This window comes from the organism of the source record quoted next, unplaced genomic scaffold (assembly GCF_019419815.1).
Source record: "Pyrus x bretschneideri cultivar Hongxiangsu unplaced genomic scaffold, Pyrus_bretschneideri_v1 Contig3, whole genome shotgun sequence".
Classification (NCBI taxonomy): domain Eukaryota; kingdom Viridiplantae; phylum Streptophyta; class Magnoliopsida; order Rosales; family Rosaceae; genus Pyrus; species Pyrus x bretschneideri.
In genome coordinates, this window is record NW_025999612.1 from 5,745,320 (window position 1) to 5,769,740 (window position 24,421).

Here is a 24,421-nt window from a genome sequence, read left to right on the forward strand (position 1 = left end):
TACATAAAAAACAAGAACTTAATATGACACGTCTCAGTCTCACTTCTTCAAATCCAAATAAAAGGTTAGTGGTGCTAGCACTCCCACTCCCAATAAATGAGTAAAAATTCGGGAAAACTAATGAAAATAATTTGAAAATTTTGAATTTTAATAAAAATAACAAAATAAAGAATAAGATGAATAGTACCAAGATTGATTTTTTAGTGTAAAAATATGATTTTTCGTTAAAATAAACAGTACCGTAAGTTTTTCGTTAAAATTCCTTAAAAATTCATCTTAACGAAACAAAGAAAGGACATAAACATAAAAGGTGGATGATATTACAACAATTAAAAAAGAATCCCCACTAAATTTTCTTAATTAAAAAAATGTATATATTAGCCTGCAGAGTGTTTGTTTACTGGGCAGTTGGCTTTGTTCTGTGTCTGTCATCGATCTTTACTTTGACCTGGACTTGGTCAAATACAGCACAATTTACAGACGGTTGAACGACTAATTATGTTTCATCTTCGGTCATACTGTTGGTAGGTAAGCTAACATTTAACATTAAACTCTTGACTTAATATATTATTATATGCAACAAAATATAATGTTACTTTATTTCCTCCACAAGCACGCCCACAAATGGACAAGTTTAGGCGACAAATTTTAATTAGAGGCTTAATTGGATTACACGCAACTTCTTTGTTTTCGTAACTCATTTTTTACGTCTAGCGCAAGAGGTTAGCATCTGAAATTTTGTTGACTTTTCCTTTTCACAGCATAGGTTGTATAAAGAAGACACCTTTAATTAACACCAAAAATATTACTAGGCTGAGGAAAATGTTTTGGGAAATGATTTTCACATTTCCTTCTTTTTTTTTTTCACTATGCACACCTTTTTTTATTTACGTCTTTTAATTCTTTTTTTATTTATTTAATTCAATGATCATAAATAAACATAAATACGTAGCTAGACAAAAATATGTTGAAAATTTGAAAATTACTTCTCAGTATTCTTCATGTACATGCTCATTAGATCCTATGTCAGCATCATGAAACTGATGGTAGATTTCCATAAGATCTCAACTTTGTATTTGATCCAAAAATGTCATAATCGAAGACATGTCTTCTGTTTGTCACGGCACTAAAAGTCGAAGGAAAAAAAATATATTCTATGATACAATTTATTTGTAATATGGTAGGCCATTATAGTAAATTAGTGCTTGAGCTCTCTACATTTTTACATGATTAATTTTGATATGAACCTTCTAAACTATTTTCCCCTTTGGCACTCTGCTAAAATGGATGGCTTTATTTATTTATTTTTTTGAGGAATTACAGAGGGGGTCTTAGCCCATTTTCGGTTTTTACAAATCACCCATCAAGAGGGAATGCTAACAGCGAAACTCGAATTTAAGTCTTGGTCTAGCGAAAAAACACTCCTTACCAACTCAACCAACCCTCGTTGACGGATGGCTTGGTTTTTCAATTGTCTAGGAAGGTTATCAAAAGTCTAAAGTAGTCTAATGATATTGTGCAATGTAGGTATCCATGTATCCTAATTGAAGCACCTAATTGATTGCCTATAGGCTTGTGATTGACCAATCAGAGCTAAGTAACATGGAATTTGACTTGATTAGTGATAAATAATCATGGTTAACCAATCTCATAGAACTAAATATGACTTGCTTTGCATTCTCTCGTAGCAGTTACTTAATAGGAATCTTGTGTGCTTAGTTAAACAAGTACATGTTTTAGTTTAAACATAAACAAAATTATGGTGTTTCTGCTTTATACACGCGTGCTTATGCTTTTTAAAGAAGACTGTATATTGTGGGAAGAGCATTTGATATGTTGTATCATTTTCGTTTTGGAATCAAACTAATAGTAAGTGATTAATTTTAGTTTGACAAAATAATAATAAGATAACTAGATTTAGAGGCTCTTCGCAAATGTGCGTGAAAAAAAAAAATAGAGAGAGATGGAAAATGGGTTGGATTCGGTATGAACACAAAATATACGTCTAACCTAGGCACAAGCGCAAAATAACATGCATGAAGCACAAACACAAGAAGAACTCGAGTAGACACCAGTCGCTTAATATTGCATTCTAATTCATTAAAAGTATAGAGTTATTCATATTGTTAAAAAGTTTAGATACTGTAACACGTTTTGAAAAATATAATCTAGCAAATTGAGCTACAAATCCATTACCAGATTTTGAGAAATTTAATTTAGCAAAACAATAAGTAATTGAATAATTTAAAATAGCATCTAATAATGCATTAGATATTCAAGTCAAATCTCACTTGAGAACTTAGCCTATTTATCTAACAACAATGTTTGGGTACTTAAGGATGAGTAGGAACTCTTACTCAAAATTCTTTGTGTTCGAACCACAGAGTTTCATACTTATGATTAGAATCGTTAGTATTATGAATCATTTTGTAAATATCATCTCTACAAAGATGAATTAAATGGAAGATCGTTTAATCAATCTATTGTAGCAAATATATAGACAGGTTTGCAATACTTTTACCATTTCCTTTCATTTGTTTTTATACAATTTGATGACTAAAAAACTTTAGTTTTAATTAATTTTTTGCTGTGTAATTTGTAATATAAATAGTTTCAATTACCAACACGAAGTTCTCTGAATCAGTAACGAATAATTTTGAGTAGAAACTCTTACTCATCCTTTAAGTAGTCAAGTATTGTTGTTTATCTAAAACCCTTGTTACTTAATATTCATCAACTTTGTAAATCATATTGATGATTGCTTGATAGAGACGCATGATAATGGGGTGGTGAGGTCCCAAATCTGTGTTCTAAGTGTCAAACGGTAAATTTCAAGAAAACGAAAAACCAAAAAGAAAAAACACTTCTTACAAATGTGCAGTTAATTTTAAGCTTTTTGAATTGGTGAGAAATTTCAATGTGAATGTTTGATTACGCAACTCTTATATTAGGTGGGACCAACATAGAGTCTAAGTTTTTTTTTTTTTTTTTTTTGACCAAAGGATATTATCTATATTAAAGGAGAGATGATAGGTTTAACCTTAGAATGAATTAGCAATAATGTGGTTCAAATTCGTTTTTGGCGAGAATCAAACATAAAACCTTTCAATTATAAGTGAAGAGGAATACTACTAAACCGTAGTACTAAGTGGCGACCAACATAGACTCAATTAGAATAAAAAATACATGTTGATTTACCTTTGTTGTAGCTTTTGAGTTATATTTTACTCAACAAGGGGCAGCGAGTACACAATCGATAAGTAGATATGGTCTGACCTCACACAACAAATACATATTTAACGAAGTAGATTCGGCATGCCCCATACAGGATCGATCTTCTAGCCTAGCACCAAGGTGATTTTTTTTCTTTCAAAGATTTCATATTTTTACGATAAGTGCCCTATAAATGATATGATCGAGCGCCTTTATCCAAGTTTATCAGGTTTCTATCCTCAAATTTAAAAATCTAAACTCAAAACCTGTGTGGTTGTGGGGACCAAAAATCCAATTTACCTTTCTCTATCACCTCTTTGTTTAAAGAAATATATGCTTACATGGAGGCAATTCCAGGGTAGATGTCCACCCACAAACTCAAAATGTTGCAATTTGCCCCATGATTGTCCTCACATGGATTCCAACCAAAAACAAGTTTTCTTTAATGTTTACAAGGTATTACCTAAAACAAACCTTAATTGCATTTCTTTTATAATTAGTTTAATTTTTTGTAGGGTACCCCACCCCACATGGGATTTCAACCTCAAAACAATTTTTTTTTTTAACAAACAATACTATCTATATTAAGGGGGCGGAGGAAGTGAGTTAAACTTTACAATGGGCTAGCCATAATAATATGGTTCAAATTCACTTTTAACGATAATCGAACCTAATACCTCTCACTTACAAGTAAAAAAAATACAACTAAACCGTAGTACTAAGTGGTACCTCAAAACAATTTTTTAGGTGATGCTATATCAACACACATTTTCTTAATTTCTGTCATTTAGTATTTTTCAATTCATTTGATATGAGAGCCAAAAGTTAGAAAGAACATTTGAAAGGTAAAAAAGGGTGAGTGAATAACGTTAATTTTTTTCTTTGGTTTTCCAAAACCAAAGTCATTGATTTCATTTTTTGCGCAGGCGTGAATGCAGCCAAGGAACACCAACCAATTTGGTCTCCACATGGGGTGTGCCTCTACAATACCACAAACCCCACCAATCTTGCTACTTTCTCTTTCTTGTAAACAAAAAGATTTATTAAGGTAGAAATATACAAAAAATAATGTATTACTCTCTCTTTTGAAGCACATTTAATTTAATAGTGAGTTATTTTCTTCTTTTCATTTAAATAATTTTTGTCCGTAGTCTTCAGTGACAAGAGCATTCCAGGTTTGAAGGGCTGTGGTGGCCCTGGTGGGGGCAAATACACCGCATGTTCCTTTCGAAACCGTGACAGTGGATCAACATGCAGCTACATCTCTTAGGACGTCATCACGATTGGATGCAGGAGCAAACCACTCTCAGATTTTATCCAAGCCATGATAAAGTTGGCATGGAATACTAATCAAATTAGATGATTTAGTTATGCGCATGATGATGAGTAACTGATCACCGCCGTTTGGATCTAATGTGTTGTGGTCCTCGTTATCCTCTTCCTTAACCTAAATCTCAAATTTCTCTTTCTTCCTCTCTCCATTTTGACCCCAAACAAAAGTCATCTTCAAAGCTCAAAAACACAATGAAAGAAATTATAGTAAAAACGTCGGATTGGGGCCCTGAATTGACCGAAAAACCTTGAAATTCATAAGCATAGCACTAAACTTTTTTTGCGTGAAAAAAAAATGTCAAGATGAGCCTGGAACTATTCTGGTTCTTTCATGACGCCGCCTCTGATCATGCATAATTTTAACATTGGAATGATAAATATGTGATGAGTAATATAACCCCATGAACATTGTAGTTTGTGGATTTTGTTATTTACTCAATAACCTAAATCATTTTTGTATGAATGTAAGCTTGATATCAAGGGTGTTGAGGTAGTAGGATTTTGAGAGAAAATGAAGAGTGTTTCTGGGTTTTCTTTTTGTATTTTTATTTTCCAATTGGTTTGTAAAACATAACACAGAAGAAGTAATTCCCCCCAATTTAACAAAATATTATGTTATTGTAAAAACACATCCAATAATTAGCACAAAGGTAGTACAATTAACATAATAAGAGGACAGGTGTCGAACGATAAAGTTAAGTATAAGAAAATCGAAGTGTTTGGGGCCTACTTATGCAAAGCCATATATTAGAGAAAAAGAATAGGTACAGCCAAACACACACATAACCAAATTGTGATTGGTTTGTCCTTACTCTCATCCACGTTCTCTAATTAAAAAAGGATTAACAAAAGTAATTAAAGACCCTAATTCACATTGCTTCTACACTTATCCACAGCACTAATGCTGTTTTAACTTTTATTCGTATTAAACAAAACCAAAAATGCTGACCAGAATTCACATTGCTTTCATCAAAATGTTGTTATGCATTGCAGCCTTGCAGCCACCACCAAAACGACAAATTATAATGCAAATTTTAATCCAAAAGGCAGAATTTGCATACAAGCTTAACTGTCATTTTTAAATTTATTCAAATTGACATTACTATCCTAAATAACATTCAAGAGAGAGACGGTTGAACCAATACGTAGTAAGTAGATGAATAGGGTGATGGTTTAAATCCGAGATACAGTGAATTAATGAATAACTCCCTATATATCAAAGTAGTCCACGGATTACAATGATCATAGTTATGGTCCAGTGGTGAAGTCATAATTTATTGGGAAGGGCGAAATTTAAAAGGGTAAAAGGTCTCAATAAAATGTAGACCAGCAAATCCTAACGACATGTTTACACATCTAGTCGGGTAATACTGCAATTAGTACATACCAAACACAACTACAAATTATGACCACCTTGAACCAAAAGAACAAGACCATGAAAACCATCAAAAACAAAGAGACAACACAAGACTAAATTCATTAGACTGAAAAGGGTACCCAGAGACTGGAAAAAAAATAGAGGGAAATAAAATGCTAAAATGCAAACGAAGGAGCCACTGACATGCCCTTGGAGCACTTGGGAAGCTGGAAATTTTATTAATACGAGAAGCAGCTCCACATACAACTCATTTTCTTTGAATACAAGCTCCCTCTCCACCTCATTTCTCTTCCTCTCATCCAATCCGTAAAACATGCAAGCTCCTGATCAACTCTACCAACAAAAAAAAAAAAAAAAAAAAAAAAAAAACCCTCTTTTTAAAAAAATGAAAAAACAAACAAAATTCAACAAGCAGAAAAAGCAGAAATATTCAATATTTGGAGAGAAAAGGGAAAAATTGGAAAACGGGGATGGTGCGTTTTGATAAATTCATCATGGTTGATGATGTTCTTGAAGACTAGGAGAGATCTCAGCACAATCACAGAAATCTATGGGAAAGGAGAGATAACATCATGGTGTTGTGGGGGTGGAAAAAGTAAAATCCGAAACCATTCCGTGTAAGTTCAGAGGAATCAAAAAGGTAAATTCTTGCTCTTAGGTCAATTTCCAACTGCCAGAGATACGACCGCACCTCTTTCCTCCTATGTGGTTTTCGGTTATGGTTGTTTACTACAAAAAGTGTGTGCAGCATAATGATGGTCTCTTTTCTTCTTACACTGTTTGATTAATATAATCCTTTTTCTTATACGACCTTTGCGAAAAGGTAATCACACTTGGCAGTTGGCGGCATCACCAAAGATTATATAGTCTAATTAATTATTTTCGCTCGCAATTAGAAGCCCCATTATTTGTAGGGGTTTCTTAATCTCTCTGTCACGTATGCGCACAATCACATACACTTGCACGCCCCTCGCTTTTCTTGCGCGCCCCTCACTTTCTTGTTGCTACATTTTACCTTCGCTCATCCACACATATTTAACTTCGAACTTCAAACTTGAAAAGTTATTTTTTGACTTGTAAAAAATTGCCAATTTATCTTCTGCATTTTAATTTTAATCAATTACCCTCTTGAACTTATAAAATTAGTCAATTACTCTCTTACCGTTAGATTTTCTAACTTTCCCTTCAATACTCCGCCAAATGTTTTCCACATGAACAATTTTTTAGGGTAAAAAAGTTATTTGTTCCTCCACTAAGTACTGATTTGGTATCGAGGTGTTTTTATAAAAAGTGCGCATCAAAAAAAGCGGAGCTCAAAAAGATGTTTGGTAAACACTTAAAAACAGCTTATTTTCACAGTTTTGGGTGAAAAAAAGATGAAAACGTGAAGAAGAAGAAATGAGCTTATTCTCACAACACAACAGAAGAAGTTTTTTTTCAAAACACAACAATACCAAACCAGCCCTAAAACCCAACCCTATTTGTTTTCTTTGCATTCTCATCTCCTTTCTCCATAACGACTCTCATCATCACAACTCTTGCAAAGCTTGACGAAGATGAAGAAGAAGACACAGAAGAAAGAGCTGATGGCGGATATGTTGTGAATGCCTCGTACGTATTGGCGCCATCATTGGGGGACGACAGAGGAGAGGGTGTGTCGTTCATGGATGGGATTAGGGAGAAGGTTGAAGGTTGATAAGGTGCGGGCATCAAAGGTGACGGCCAAACATTGAGAAGGAGGTTATGGCAGCAGATGAGATAAATTTGTGAGTGGTGACGGCTACAATGCCATTTCTAATTCTTGTTTTAGTATAAAAATGGACAATTTTGTTGATACGTTATAAATAATTGATGTAGTACTTAAAAATAGATGCACGTTATAATTCGAGTGAAATTATAATATAATGATTCACGTGATGGTGCGACCACACTAAAAAATAACTCGGCTTATGGATGAGTGGGAGGAAGAGGATGAGTCTTTTCATTTTCATTACTTTGTTTCAAATGTATGAGGTAAAATAAATAACATATCCGATTTAGTAAACCACATGTTTATAATTGCCCTTTACTTGTGTGCAGTGGCGGATCTAGGATTTCAAGATTGGGGGTCCCAATATAAAAGTTTCAAAGAAAAAAAATTAGACTAATTTGGTTCCATATTACTATTTTTTATTGAATTTGGTTTATTGAATAATCAAAATTAATCAACCACATCAAGTGGCCAATGGTAAGGGTGTGGATTTAGGCTCTTAAAATACAAAAAACAGGAAGGTCCCGGGTTCGAGGCTCCAAGCTGATGAGTCTGCTTGACTGTGGCTAGACTTTCATTATATACATTTCAATCAACTTGTAATTAAAGTTTGAATTTAACTAATATACTTACAACTATTTAATACTATCACTATTGGATAGTCATATATACAATAATGACATCAAAAAGGAATATGTAACTATAAGATGATGACAGTAGTAATTAATGTAGTCGGTCCATATTTGACATTATACAATAAGTTTGTGTCATTGTACAAAAAAAAATAAAATACACACACACACATATATATCATTGAGCAACTATCAAATCTCCAGCACATATCTAGATTTTAGCTGGAAAATCGAGACCTCCCGTATAGAAAAAAACTTTAGTACAAAATCCCATTACCAGTACCAAGTTGAGAGAAAGATGAGAGAGGAGAGAGGAGAGAGGAGAGAGAGAGAGAGTCATAGATCTGATGATTCGGAAGAACAAGTTTGAAAAGGTTAGAAATTTTTTTCTGTTTTTCCAGAGACTTTCAGAGAGAGTGAACATTAAAATATTTAGTAAAACGAATTTGAAGCTGCTGTCAAATTTAACAATAAGTTTCTTTGCTGCCATTTCATGTCATGCCACATAGAATTTGATATTTCGATAGAAACAATAGTAGCTGCCTTTTTTTTACTGTTTTAACTTATATGGACAATTTAACATCTCTTTTAAAGATGCTCTAAATCACGCTCTACTAGTCAAAACGTCTAATCAGAAGTAAACCTTAATTGATATCAGTTCGTATCTCCAGAAAAACTCATCATGAATACGAGCGTATATTGAACTACGTACGTTAACTTGAGAAGAGCGATTAAAGACATGCATATATTTGATGGCAACTGCTCCTCTTATTATGGAGTCAGTTACTATCAGTTTCCTAAGAGGTTTTAACCCCCTCTTAATTCAAAATGAGTTCAATTATTTTTTCTCCATAATATTTTATTAGAATTAAATATATTTAGTCCAACACTAATATCAGTTCAATTACTTACATATCAAAAACATATATACCAAATTTATTTTAATCTCACTCAGATTAAAGTAGTAGAACTCTTACCCATAATTTTTTTTTTAATACAAATGCACGTAATATTTAACCACTTGGTTGCATTGTAGGGAGACTAAATTTTTAAACTGCATTTGCAACCAAATGAGATGGATCCAATTAGAAATAAACACATTACTCAACATTTAAGCAATAATCCAACCATCAACATTCACATCATTTGGTTTATAAAATTTGATCTCCTTAACATTACCCATTAATTAATATATATGGTATGATCAATAAAATGTCCTACCCACAGAAAAAGAAGGAAGCTTAGCACTATATTATGCATGATATTAAAAAAGATTAGATTAATAAACTAATTAATTATTAAGATAAAGCGTATAAAAGTGAGGTGTGTGGAAGGCATCTTGGATAATAATTTGATTAAAATCATATTCATATATTCATATATGATAAGATATATTCTGGTAGTGGGGACAGAGAGTTGCTTAAGTTGTTAAAAGATGCAAAGCAGGGAGAGGAGGACTACTTAGACTAGTAATTAACTTGTTAAATAAAGGTGGGTTTAAACAAATATTTTTACTTCCTTTTCATTGTTCATCCCAGGGAGGGGAGAGGTAAAGCAAACCCTAATCTGACGTAGCATGCATGTTTTCTCATCGTCTTTTTTCACAGTTTACTGTGATTATCAAGCTTGATGGCTGCTGCTTTTTGTATTTTTAATATAAAGATTTCAATATTTAAATTATTTCCTTGCTAAACAAATAGTAATCAAGTCTTGATACAAAAAGCAAATACTAAACAAGTGAGAACTTTTAGTTTCAGTGGTAATTAAGGAGCATATTTTATTATTTCTTAGTTTCCTTTCTCTAATAAAATCATATAAAAAAATAAAAATAAAAATTTGGGTAGCGATCGCTCCCTACTACATTTGGTGATATATACCGTACGTTCGTTATAAAATATGTCATGTGAAGAGCCTCCTACTATGTGACATATTGAGCGACACGTACCATCTAGTTAAAATATGTCACGTAAGTACAAATTTTTATTTATAATTTATTTTTTTAAATATGACGTGTTTTTATTGAACAACACTTATTACTCAACATTCTATCGGGCACATCACCAAGTTTTTCTTGAGCAAAATGATACCAACATAGGTGTAGCCTCCTTTAAAAATAAATAACCAAATTTTTATCTCGTCATGATTAAAAACTATTTGAATAATGTTAGGCATACTAAATTTATGTACTAAACTTATAAAATTTCTATTCAAATTGAAATTTGATTAATAATTATGGGATGTGATATCCATACATCCCATTTTACTTCTCACACACCTTTTTAATTTTTGGCCGTCAGATCGGATGAATTGAAGAAGATCAATGGATAAAAATTATCAAAGGGTACGTAATAAGTAAATGGGGTGTGTGGATAGCACACCCCATAATTATAATAAAAGTTTGTATCATGTGGAATGTGATACATAATTTGGTGCACAAATTTGGTTTCTCTAGCATTACCCAGATAAATTGTTATCCAATTAAATACTTTCATACAAAATGGCTCATTACTTGAGAGAGTGGCATGACTAACCACGTGCTCATACTTATCTAGTGGAATATTTCTCCAGACAGAGATCTCCCACATCACTTTTCCCAAGTTAAATGATACCTTGCATGAAAGAAACTTAAGTACAACCATTTCTATAGTCCAATTTCAACTCTAGAGTAAAATGCAGTTTTATTGATCAATATAAATTTAGTTTTGCATTCAAAACTGTAAGGGCCTGTTTGTAGGTTGCTTGAGATATGTTATGACCAATTAAAACGGACTTGAGTCTAATTTATTGTTTGTCATGTTAAAATGTGAGACAGACAAGACTGAATGAGTGAGTTATCTAATCTGTTCTTATACATGGGTTACAAATCTTGTCTTATATGTCCCTGATAATCCAATTCTATCCTAAATGCGCAATCCAACACAACCCACGAAAGGGCCTTAAATGCCTACCTGGTAGTCGGTTGGAATAAGTTGTGACTAATTAAAATTGACTTCAATAAAGTTCATCAATCAATTGTTTGTTGTGTCAAAATATGAAATGAACAGACTGGACATTATGGATTACAAATTCTGTCTTATATTTCCCTGCTAATCCAATAATATCCCAGAGATTCAATTTCATCCAACCCACTAAGCAAAAAAGTTGCCACATCATCATTGCTAGATAGGAGATAAAGTTTACGTGGAAGTTAAAATAAGAAAGGTAAATAACATGTCGCCATGGGACCCTAGAGGTTCACCTCCGCTGACGTGCGTGACCAAGAACCACCAAACCGCTCACAGATTGTCTGGGGAAAAGAGAAGGTGATAAAAACCGACCAAGATCCAAATGCTCACCCACGTGTTTCGGCGAGTGCCACCCTTATTACCGAGTGCCATGTAACGTAATTATCAAACCAAAGATCCAAAAATTAAGGATGGGATGATAAATCCACTCTATGTCAACCACGAGTTAGTAGTTTAATGGTAAATAACAGATTACAAAGCTTCCTTAAAAAAAAAAAATAAAAAAAAAAAAAATCCCCCTACTAGTTTATAAAATTTTTACTACCATTTTTACTGTTTTGTAAAATTACATCAAAGGACCTAGAAATATCTGCTGACCCACGCTCGCGTCACCGGGGAGGCCTACGCCGTCATGGCTCTTAAGTGTGTCCCCGCCGACATCTGATCCTGGGGCGGCATCGCTCATCAAGGAAATCAATCGTTCCGTCACCATCCCCGTCATGGCCAAAGCCTGCATCGGCCATTTTGTCAAGGACCAAATCCTTGAAGCCATCGGCATGGACTACGTCGATGAGAACGAGATCCTCACGCTCCCGTTCGTCTGCAGTTGTCGGTCGGCACCGGAAACATCTTCGAGGCGGTTCGACTTGTACGACACGTGATGGGGGAACATCGGGGTCTTGAGGAACATGGACGACGACGAGGTGTTCGTGTACTCGAAGAGAATGGCGGCGCCGTATGATGTCATGATGCAGATGAAGCAGTTCGAGAGGCTGCCAGTGGTGCATTTTGTTGCCGACGGTGTGGCGACTTCCGCATACGCTGATGATGCAGTTGGGGTGGAAGAAAAAAAGGATTTAGATATTTGAGGTCATTTTAGAAATAATTAGGGTGAATTAATAGGATTTTAGTTTTTTAATTTTTTTTTATGGTTGGTGTAGAAATTGGACATTGGGTAAGTCTAATAATAAAAAAATAAATAAATAAAATTAAAATTAACAAAAACAAAAAATAAATAAAAAAGAAATTAAATTAACAAAACAAAAAATAAATAAAAAAGAAATTAAAATTCCAACCCCAATATTCTGCCGGGTTAACTCGAGCCAACCCTGTTGCCTGCTTCGAAGCAGACAACGAAAGGAACGGCGACAAACAGCTCCGTTACACCAAACCACACGCATCCCGAAGCGCCGTTCACATGAACTAAAACCAGCCGTTACGAAACGCCGTCGTGTCTCTGCTCCTTTTACACCCCGCAGGACCCCACCTTTCCGTTACGCGCTGCTCCTGTCCGTTAACCCACCCCTCTGGTTACTCTCTAACTACGGTTAGTTCAGTCACACAGAAAGGAGTGGAGAGAGAGAGGGTCAGACGTCAGAGTTAAAGCGAACACAAAGTCGCGTATAATAAGAAGCGGTTTATGGTTTCTCTGTAACTGCGTTTTCCTCGACCTGGATTCCCCAGAGAGAGAGAGAGAGAGAGAGAGAGAGAGAAAGAGAGAGAGAGAGCGAGAGTGTTTTTAGAGAGAGAAAGAGAGAGAGCGAGGAGGAAGAAAAGCGGTTTTGCGAGCAGAGAAGGCGGTATTGTAACGGTTTGGTGGTTTCGGCGAAACGGTTTTTATCGATCAGCGATTGTTACACGAAGGGTGTGTGAAGCGATAAAAAGTGGAAGCTTTGTGTGATTAAAATCGTATTAACGGCTGATTAAGGAGTCATTATTGGTGCTATTATTGTGCTTAAGTATAATTATACATTCAGCTCAGCGTTGTCTGCGTAGACCGAGAAAGAGACAGACAGAGACAGAGAGAGGTAGAGAGAGAAAGGGGAGAGAGAGAATCAGAATCGTCTGAGCTTTTGTTGGGGCAAGTTTGAAATTTTTTGACTCGGGAGGGTTCGAGTTCAACGATGGCGAATCGGGAAGGTGAATATCCGTTGATTTTCTCTCTCATTTTCTCAGACTTTCTCGGATTTTCCCGGAAAATTAACGTTTTTTCTTCCCCTTTTTGTTTGGGGGTTCTGTTTTGCAGGCGGCGATCTGTATCCGGAGCTATGGAAGGCCTGCGCGGGCCCACTCGTCGATGTGCCTCGCGTCCAGGAGAGAGTACTCTACTTTCCACAGGGCCACATGGAACAAGTGAGTTTTCCATCTTCCTTTTTTATTTTTATTTTTCTGCATATGGAATTGTTATCCTTTCGTCGAAATTGAATTTTTTTTTTGCTATTTTTGGGGATTATTTTTTAGTTGGAGGCGTCAACGCCAACAAATCAGGAACTGAATCAAGGGATTCCGCAGTTCAATCTTCCCTCGAAGATTCTTTGCCGCGTCGTTAACGTTAACCTACTGGTATTTCCTCTTTGTTTTCTCTAATTTGTGTTTGGTTGCTGAGAAAACGAGGGATTGGAATTAGAAAACTTTTGTTGATTCCTGCAAAATGATAAGTGAGATCAGTTGGATCTGTTGGTTGAGTTCATCTTCAGCTGATTAGGAGGTCCCAATGATTGGAAAGTCTTCAACTTTAAAATCTGTCGAATATATGTCTTCGATTTCCTGGGTTTTCTCAGTAACCAAACAAGTTTGGAATAATTTGTGAAATTATTTGTTTGGAAATATCTTACCTTGAGTTGTCTGCAATATTAGGCTGAGCAGGAAACAGATGAGGTTTATGCACAGATTACTTTAATTCCAGATGCAAATGTAAGATTCAAATGAGCTGCTTCATCCTGATTAACTTTTCTCTGTCCGAGCATTATTTCGTTGTCATTGTTAATGTTATATGTTTATATGTTTAGCAAACGGAGCCTACTAGTCCTGATCCATGCCTTACTGAACCTCAAAGACCTGCAGTTCACTCATTCTGCAAAGTTTTAACTGCCTCTGATACAAGCACCCATGGCGGGTTTTCTGTTCTTCGGAAACATGCCACTGAATGCCTTCCTCCACTGGTATATATTCTCTCTGTTCTAGCTTTTGTTTGACTGTTCTTTCTAGGTCTCATTATTTCTTTGATTTGATTTGCATTGTACTTCTTCACCATGTGTGTATTCTTTTTCAGGACATGACCCAGGCAACCCCAACTCAGGAATTGGTTGCCAAGGATCTTCATGGTTACGAGTGGCGATTTAAGCATATTTTCAGAGGTGACATATTTCATTTGCTCTGCACTCTTGCAGTTGTCCCAAATGTGTGATTTGATTTCATAATTATTAGAAAGAGCTCATGAGTTGGACAGCCAATCCTATTAAGGAAAAATTCAGACATGTCAATTAACCATATCAATCGTTGCTCACAGTTCCTCTATCTGTGATTAACTGAACAGGTCAACCACGGAGGCACTTGCTTACAACAGGGTGGAGTACTTTTGTCACCTCCAAGAGATTAAGTGCTGGAGATTCCTTTGTATTTCTCAGGTATACATATTCATTTGTTCTCACCCCTTCATTCTTGTTGTCTCTTTATTAGTTGTCCACTAAATTTAACAGTGTTAACTGCCTGGAAAATTGAATTTTCCCGTATGATATATGGGACATATGTTTTTCGATCAAACAGTCACAAATCTGTTGAAATTTGGTTTCTTAGAGGGGTCAACAGGGAGTTACGTGTTGGAGTTAGACGTCTTGCTCGTCAACAGAGCAGCATGCCATCATCTGTGATCTCGAGTCAAAGCATGCATGTAGGGGTGCTTGCAACTGCATCTCATGCACTTGCAACCCAAACTCTTTTTGTCGTATATTATAAACCAAGGTATGTTGTATTATGTTAACCTGATGAATTTAAAATGATCCATACATCGAATCATTTAACACATGATTTCTCATATTCTATCTTGATTTCCCTTTGAAATGTCCAGGACTAGTCAGTTCATTATTGGTTTGAACAAGTATTTGGAGGCTGTCAACAATAAGTTTTCAGTTGGAATTAGATTCAAAATGAGGTTCGAGGGGGAGGATGTTCCTGAGAGAAGGTAGAAGTCAAATTCAGCAGTGCTATAGTATGTTTACCCGCAATAAATTTGTTTATGGGCTTTCTAATGTATTCTTGTTCTATGTTCTTTAATTTTTCCAGGTTTCCAGGCACAATTGTTGGTCTTGAAGATGTATCTCCTCACTGGGCAGATTCAAAATGGCGATCACTTAAAGTAAACTCTTTGTACCGGTTTCCTTTTCTTTTTCTTGTCGTCTTGTTCCTTTCTCCTTTCCTCCCCCTTGTCCTTGTATTGGACGTTAAATGTTCTGACATAAATTTGCTCTTGTGAAATATCTTCCAAGGTTCACTGGGACGAATCTGCATCCATTCCAAGGCCTGACAAGGTATCGCCTTGGGAGATAGAACCTTTTGTGGCATCTGTACCTCCAAGCCTTCCTCAACCAGCTGTGGTGAAGAACAAAAGGCCTCGACCACCCACTGAAATCCCAGCTCTTGGTAGGAACCTTTTACCTTTTGTTTCCCAGTAACCAACTAAACAGCAACACCGGCCCCATTTTTTCCATTTGCCTTGGATTGGTTTTTTTTAGGTCCGAGTGTTCGAAATTCTAACTTACCTTGTATGGATATTAGATGCAATGAGTTCAACAGCGTCAGCTATTTGGAATTCTGGGCTGTCACAGTCCCATGACAAGTCACCACTGAGTGTTTCTGCTGAAGGCAAAAGAAGTGAAAGTCATGCTGGATGGCAACCCCAACAGGCAGATGTGATCAGCAACAACTCTGTTCCAAGGACTCAGACTGATGTGGGATGGTTCTCTTCTCAGGCAGGTGGTTCTCCGCACATGTTTCAGGAAACAATGGAGGATAGTAAAAGTGTTTCTGCTTGGCCTGTTTTCTCTGGATATTCGACTCCAAACTCATCAAAGCTGAAAAATGACTCAATGTTTGACCATGTTGAAAAAGAGAAGAAAACTGAGACAGCTACTAGTTGTCGAATTTTCGGAATAGACTTTACAAATCATTCTACAAGCTCCCTTGCCATGGAGAAGGTACCTCCGCAACCAATCAGTGGATCTACTGGAACCCCTGAAGGACGTGTTAGTAACATGTTAGCAGCCGAGTCAGACCAGAAATCTGACCTTTCAAAGACTTCTAAAGAAGGCAAACCTGGACAGCTGCAAGTATCACCGAAGGAAACACAGAGCAAACATGGTTGCTTTACGTCCACCAGAAGTCGCACCAAGGTGCTCAAAGTATAATTATTTTATATTATTTCTGCCTCTGAAGTGTGAAGTATTTTTGTTATAGATTATGATGATTTGTGGTGTTTGTACATCCCAAAAGGTTCAAATGCAGGGGATAGCTGTTGGCCGAGCAGTGGACTTGACGACGTTGGAAGGATATGATCAGCTTATAGATGAACTGGAGGAGATGTTTGACATCAAGGGACAGATTCGCCACAGTAACATGTGGCAAATTGTCTTTACTGATAATGAAGGAGATATGATGCTTATGGGTGATGACCCGTGGTCGTAAGTATACTTTATTGCAAAAAATATATCTCACAAACGTGTTGTGTTTGGATTTTCCTAACATGTTTCCTTGTTTAGTTATAAAACCTTTGCATCGTTTTCTTTGCAGGGAATTCTGTGACATGGTGAAAAGAATCTTTATATGTTCGAGTCAAGACGTGAAGAAAATTAGCGCCGGCTGCAAACTTCCAATGTCGTCACAAGAAGTTGAAGGGGGACCGGTAATAAGCTCGGACTAACATCGATCAGGTTGTTGATTTTTTTAGTTACCGCTTTGGTTTCGTTGATTTTCGGGTCAGGTCGTTTGTTTGTTCGTGGATGGAGGGAGGGAGGGAAGACTTCGGTTTTTGGGCACGAGGTGGAAGAAAATTGAAGTTTGGAAGAAGAGGACATCGGCTAATTGATAGCTCGTTTTTTAGAGCTAGCTAGACAACATTTGACTGGAAACTGAAAAGGATGTAATGGCAATTGTGTAATTGTAATGTGTTTGGTAGTGGGTAGGATTAGGAATCTGTGAATATTTTAAAGGCAATTTGTGGTGGGTCGGAGGAGGAGTTGGGTGTTTTGAGTGTTTTGGTGGGTTTTTAGGGTATTTTGCTCCATGTGATGCTGTTGTAAATATGTGTACTTTGGCATTGTAATATTTTGGTGGTTAGTGTGTGACAGTATGCAGTATGCAATCTCGTGTTGCTGGATTAGTTAATCAATTAATATAATTAGGCTTTGAATGGTTTTTAATAATCCTTTGCTAATTTGTTTTTATCCCTCAAAATTTGTGCATATGTCGCTTCTTGTGGGTGGGATGGGTTGTTACTATCTTGTTCCCTTGCCATGTTTTTTTTTTTTTTTTTATATCTTTCTTTTTTTTGTTTTTTTGTTTTTGGTTTTTAGGATTAGCCCTTAATGGAAAAGGTTTTGTTGTTGTAGATGTTAGATTAATCATTGACGGAATTTAAACTCATGTTATCAAGTAAGGTCTCAACACCTTCTCACCACTGTGGTAAAGAGTTACTTGTCCCTTGTCATGGGCTTGGTTTGGAATATGAGTGGATTGGATTACCAACCTCCAATCTGCCCAAACCAACCGATCGAATGAATGGCAAGTTAGATGGATACTAATCAATCGAATTTAATTTTGATCGGTTGTTAATCACAATTTTGAACGCGACGTGATTCGATCTTTTAGACACATCCAATTGAGCTAATTCAGTCTAGTTGTTTGGTCAGAATATCCAACCCAACCTAAACTAGCAATTTTATTTTTCGAATCAACCCAACCCAATCCGACCCAATCTAGTTTCTTCATGGCTTTGTCTTTCTAAAGGTTTTTCAAGTCGAATACAGTACTAAGACTTACAGTCGATTCTTGAAAGTGCTATATTTAGAGGACTAAAACACTTCCTAGGGCATTGAATTTTTGTCGAGCAATTAGCCACAAATGTTTCGAAATTTGGTTGCACTATTTGTTACTTCCTAAAATTTACTCTTTTGATCGAATTTGCCTGTAAAAAGTTCATATTACACTTAATTAATCAGGAAGAGATACAAAATGAAGCGACGCACTAACGACTTCTAACAACATTCTCCCATTTCGATGTTGCACCATCACTCAAACAACACAACCACACTAACACCACAACTATACTCCCAGTAATTTAAAAAAAAAACCAAAAAGTCATTTTAAAGAACCTCATTTAACCAAAAAAGACTTACATTTCAATTTTATTTAAACCAAATTTCTTAGGATTTTGAACTACCACTACAACAACAATCTCAAAACACTACAATGACACTCCAATACTCCCTCTTTTATAATTCTAAACAATACAACCACAGAACAATCTAATGATGCCACGACACTCCAACCATACTCCCCCTTTAATTAATTTGAACCAATACAACCACAATATTAATCTGATGATGCCACAACAATGCACCCCCTATTATGATTTTGAAACAATACAAGCACAACAACAATCTGATGATGCCCCAACAATACTCCAACAATACGCCTTCCATTGTCTGATATCGAACCACCACAACCACAACAATTCATTCAAGGAACCCTCTCCTTATTCATTCTCCAACCACCACTATCAAATTTCAAATCCGAAAAATTGAAGAATGGATTTGAGAGGTGGAGCAATCCAAATTTCAAATAAGATGTTCTTCGCCGCTCCCAATTTGATTAGTCAAGGCGGAGCAACCAAAAAAATGGATCTAACAGTGTCGTTAGGTGCCATTAGGGCGTTATTGTGTTTTTGCTGGTTTATGATGAATGAAGGCCATATTGATCAATAAAAAGATCAATGAAGGATAATATGGACTTTTCACAGGTAGAATTGATCAAGATAACAATTTTTAGAAAATGTAATCAAAAGTGTAACTAAACATCTGAACATGTCTATTGTAGCTAATTGCCCATTTTTATTTAACACTTACATCTAGTAAACCGGGTGACTTTATTAGATTTGATAGGAATTAGATTCATATTTTGATATATTGCAAGTGATCATCCAATCTAACCCAATGCAGTACCAATTCAATCTGATCGGCTTGGTTTAGGTTAAGATCAATTAGTAAATTAGTCAATTACAACTGTAAATTTGAATACGGTTCTATGTAATCATCCATTCTAATTCGACAAGCATGCCAAGTAGTCTAACAACATAATATATAATTCAATGGTTATGCATGTTACTAACATGCATGCAAAATATGTCTTTTACCCAGAGTAGTTTTTATTTTTTATTTTTACAAACAATAGTGTTAGTGGGTTAAATTGTTAGTGGTTAAGGGGAAGGAGGGGGGGGGGGTTAGTGGAGATTAAACATGCACCAGAGTACATAGACATCATTACTGCCGATCACTGTGGTAAAACGTCATTTGCTTCTGAGTAAATTTTATTGTAGAGTAGCAAAGACAAAGACATCATAGACCAATTAATGCCAAACCTAATTTATGTCTCTAGAGAAAAAAGTAGGACAACGCCTCACCATTTCAAAGCTGGTGCCCTTGTAAGTTTCCATACATATTGCTAAGTTATTATTATATCTTCCATGATATGTTATATGTAGTACTAAATGCTACGAGCATTGGATGACCTAAATTGATTTGAATTATTGTCTCGTAAATCCAGGCCATCTATTGCTCATAGCACCGAAGTGAAACCCAAATAAATTAGTTGATTAACTTACTCTGTATTCTGTAATTACTGCAAATTAGCTTCGAGTTTCAGCTACCATCACCAATGCTCCAATAGATTGCAGTGTGAGGGATGGAAGTCTATATGCTGTCATCCTGATGGGGCAGCATTTTATGGGGATATCCTTCCCAATCAAACTCCTTGATATGTTGAATCAAAACAAACGATGGGCCATGGGCCTCCTTGAGGTGGCTTTCTCTAAATACAGTCCAATTGCATTTGGCAAGCAAGATATGGGCCTTTTGAAGGGCCTTGCTTATGCTTACTCTGGGTTGTGGCCCATTTGGTCAATTCCAATCACCATATATGCATTCCTCCCCACTACTAGCTCTTCTCAAAGGAATTATCATCTTTCCAAAGGTAGCATTCCATTTCAATCATTTTTCAAGATAATATATATTAAATTACCAAACCATCTAACTTCTAAATAAACATATAATCATCTACATACATACTTAAATAGAATTTTTTTTATTAATTAGTGCAAATTAACAAGTTGATGACATAACATGTCAAACTGTCTTAAAACAAAATATTCGGTTTTGTATTGTAGTCTAATGCTCGAGGGTCGAATTTGACGTGTTACTAGTACAATTGCAGGTTTTAGAGCCAAGTTTTTTTCTTATATGCATATCTTTTCCTTGGAGCCTACCGTCAAGACTTGCTAGACTTTGTTTTAGCAGGAGGGAGGAACATTCCGAAGGTGGTGGAATGACCAAAGGATGTGGATCATTGGGATGTGAACCATTAGGGGACTCTCAACTGAAGCTACTTGTTTGGATCCACTTGAGTTGAGAGTCCCCTAATGGTTCACATCCCAATGATCCAAACAAGTAGCTTCAGTTGAGAGTCCCCTACTTGTTTGGATCCACACATGGGTTCAATCTGACTAGCAAAATCTTCGACGACGATCAAAGCGAAATGTACGAACAGGGAATCATGGAGTTTGAAGTCCCATCGTCCATGTTTGTGCCCTTAACAATGGCTGCCGTTGTGAACTTGTGGAGATTTTCAGAGGAAGCAATAATCTGGAGGGGCTGTTTGCGCAGATGTTTGTAGCTGGTTTTGGGATAGTTAACTGCACACCAATTTATGAAGCCCTAATCTTAGGACTGATAAGGGAAAATTTCCAACAAAAACTACCATAGTTTCATCATTTCTAGCAGTTGCTCTCATAAAAGCAATCAAAGAAATAGAGATTTGTGCATTACTTATCATGCTCATAATTTAAAGCCAAAGCCATTGCTAATAAAATGGAACTATGTTTGTAGTGATTGAGCCTTGATGGATACCAACAGCATTATGACAAAATTTTTTATGTTTATCGTCTATGTGACATATTTGCCTCGGGACTCTTAGTTCTGGTGGTGTGGTTTGTGTGGTAGCCGTATACAGGTTAAAATTACTTTTGTGTTTTGTGTGAGTCATCTCCAGACCAACAAAATTGGTCACTGAAGAATATGTATCCATCTGGAACTGTTGTAATCGATTGTTCTTGGTAATGGAACTCTATTACCTCTGTAAAAATAAAAAATAAAAATAATTGTTTAAGTCAACTAATTCGCTTGAATCGGAATAAAAAACAATGTGAATATTAAAATTGACACACCCCGACCTAGATCAGGGCGTGCTGGCCGTCACGTGGAAGTGACGTAGCCATGTGCACAGTGTGGAAGCTAATAAAATAGTAACGTAAAAGTACGAATAATCAAAAACTAGCATACATAAGTTAGAAGTAATAAGTGCTAGCGTGAAAACAACACAAGTTCAGAGCATAACGCCTAAGCAGTCCAAATTAAAATAGCGTTACAACAGTGCACCCGAAGGTGAACATACGCTGTGATCGTCTGTCAGAAATGCCGGGAAAGCCCTCTGGGAAACCACCAAACCAACTGAGTAGCTAGAACCTGGAGGGGCGCAAAACAAAAGCGTGAGTGGGCAAAAACAAAGCTTTTCAAAAACCATTTCAAAAACAATATTCTAACCCCTCGCCGTAAAACCTGTATACTTCCCAGAAAATAAACATATGCTCGTATATATAGATATGCCAATCATGCTCCATAATATGCCATGTCGGAACTTCAGAATGAAATGCAAGTGCTCAGGTATAAATCACATCAAAGTATATATAGTCTGGCAGCCAGAGTCACCTAACGTGACCTGTACGGCTGTATCTAGAGCTCAAATCTCAAACTCAATAACTGAACCTGCCCACGAGTCGGAACCACCTAAAGTGGTCTGTACGACAGGCCTGGGTGTAATACATATAAACGCTCTAGTGCTACGATCACGTGAATGCTGTGCGAATAATCACGGGTCACCTACGAGTCGGAACCACCTAAAGTGGTCTGTACGACAAGACTGTGCACCTAACTTGGATCCAAGCTGAGCGTATGGTGCGGGAGGTGAACATCACGTGAAGGACTGTGCCCTACTCTGGGCGGGAGCACTAACACCGGGGCTGCAGGTTATGAGCTCTCTAAGCATCTCAAATCACCATTGAATATAAACGTGAAATAACGCTTACCTGGCACTTACCTGTGCGTCCACAACACCAAATATGCATAGGTATATAAATATATACGCCCAATAATGCAACTAATAATGTATGAGTAACAATGATATTATGCATGGCATATAACTATTAAACATTTAAATTAATTTCTGGGAAAAATAATAGTATATAGGTATATACGGAAAACCAAAAGCCCACTCACTGGTATGTGGAAGGGTCGTAACCCCCCTGCCTCGAGTGACCACGCTCGTCCTCGGGATACGTCTCACTTATATGCGAAAATACTATAAAAACGTTAATTTTAAAGCACATAACCTTCCTTTCGTAATAACTTCTCATACGTTGCTCAAATTGGACAATTGAATATACTAACGTGCTCTACACAACCTCAGGATCACACCCATATTTTTAGAAAAATTTTCCACCGCCGCACGCGCCCCCACGCGCAGGCACGTGCCTGGCACGCTGACGGCGTCAACTGACGCCGTTAGGAATATTCCGTTAGTTCTAACGGATTCCGTTAACGGCGTCAGGAATATTCCGTTAGACTTGACGGAATATTCCGTCTCCTTCCCCGGCGAGACTCCGGCGACGTCGCCGGCGCCGGAAAACTGGAAAAACTTTAAACCTTGATATCTTGGTCATTTTACGTCCAAATTTCACGATTTTTGCACCAAAATGACACTTAGGACTAGGGGAACAACGATATACTACTTTTAAGGGTTGAAAACCACTAGATTTTACCTGTCCAAATCTCCCAAATCCGACCAACTCCACATCCAACGATCCCGACGTCCAAATCTTCCAAACGAACTACTCCGAGACTCCTTGGGACCTCACCAAGCTGCCTATGAGCTTCATTTCCCCTAAAATGTAAGAATTTACGATTGCATGAATAGTACCCCAATTCGGCCATTGTGAAATCGACGTGAAAACGTTAGAGTTCTCACCTGAAAATGGTACGACTGGACTCCCACAAGCCTCACGAGTCTGAATGTGTACTTGGTTTCTTCGATCTGTGGGAGTTTGAATGGTTTTGGTGTATGTCCGTACGTTTTCAAAGGGAAATGGGAGGAAAGGGGGTCGGGGGAACACAGAGAAAGGGAACAGAGGGTGGTGCAGGTGTGGGAGTGTGTGTGTGGCCCAAAGACATGCCAACACAACAAAAAAAAACAACCCATATTTGCAACGAAATCGAACTAGGGGCAAAACTGTCTTTTCACACATACATTTTCGATAATTTCGGGACAGGATGTCACAAAAATGCTCTTGTTCTATAAGACATTATACTGTATGCTAATTAATAGAGAAATTGGAAATTTAGAAATTATATAAGTGCATTATAGGTATAAAATATGCATTCTTATCATTCTTTCTCGCGAAATTAGAATGCCACCTCCTCCTAAAGATAAAATGAGGGATTGAATTTCTTATTCCGTATGGACCCCACTTCTATTTTGATTCCTCCATGGTTGGTAAACACATAGCTAAATTTTAATCGCAGTCCAACCTATTTTTTAACTAAACCTAGAGCCGGAAATATGTAAGAGTGGAAAGACATCATTAAAGGTTTTATATAATGAACTTTCTTTTTCGCCAAGACTGGTCGATATGTCCGAGTGGTTAAGGAGACAGACTTGAAATCTGTTGGGTTTCGCCCGCGCAGGTTCGAACCCTGCTGTCGACGATCATTTTTTTCGTTTTTCCAAATTTTCA

At 36.6% G+C, this 24,421-nt stretch overlaps 1 protein-coding gene and 1 non-coding gene across 2 annotated transcripts; both read left to right on the forward strand.

Moving 5' to 3' along the window:
• The first annotated feature begins 13,238 nt into the window (after positions 1-13,238).
• On the forward strand, positions 13,239-17,726 carry LOC103949259 (auxin response factor 9). The gene is made up of 14 exons (XM_009360363.3): positions 13,239-13,449; positions 13,556-13,662; positions 13,771-13,872; positions 14,167-14,223; positions 14,319-14,471; positions 14,582-14,666; positions 14,846-14,936; positions 15,106-15,270; positions 15,377-15,490; positions 15,592-15,664; positions 15,795-15,948; positions 16,084-16,697; positions 16,798-16,985; positions 17,095-17,726. Exons 1-14 carry the CDS (start codon positions 13,434-13,436, stop codon positions 17,222-17,224), a joined length of 2,049 nt encoding a protein of 682 aa, XP_009358638.1. The 5' UTR covers positions 13,239-13,433; the 3' UTR covers positions 17,225-17,726.
• A 6,584-nt stretch (positions 17,727-24,310) lies between these two features.
• On the forward strand, positions 24,311-24,392 carry TRNAS-UGA. The gene has a single exon. It is a non-coding gene; the product is annotated as a tRNA-Ser (tRNA).
• The last annotated feature ends 29 nt before the right edge of the window (positions 24,393-24,421 follow it).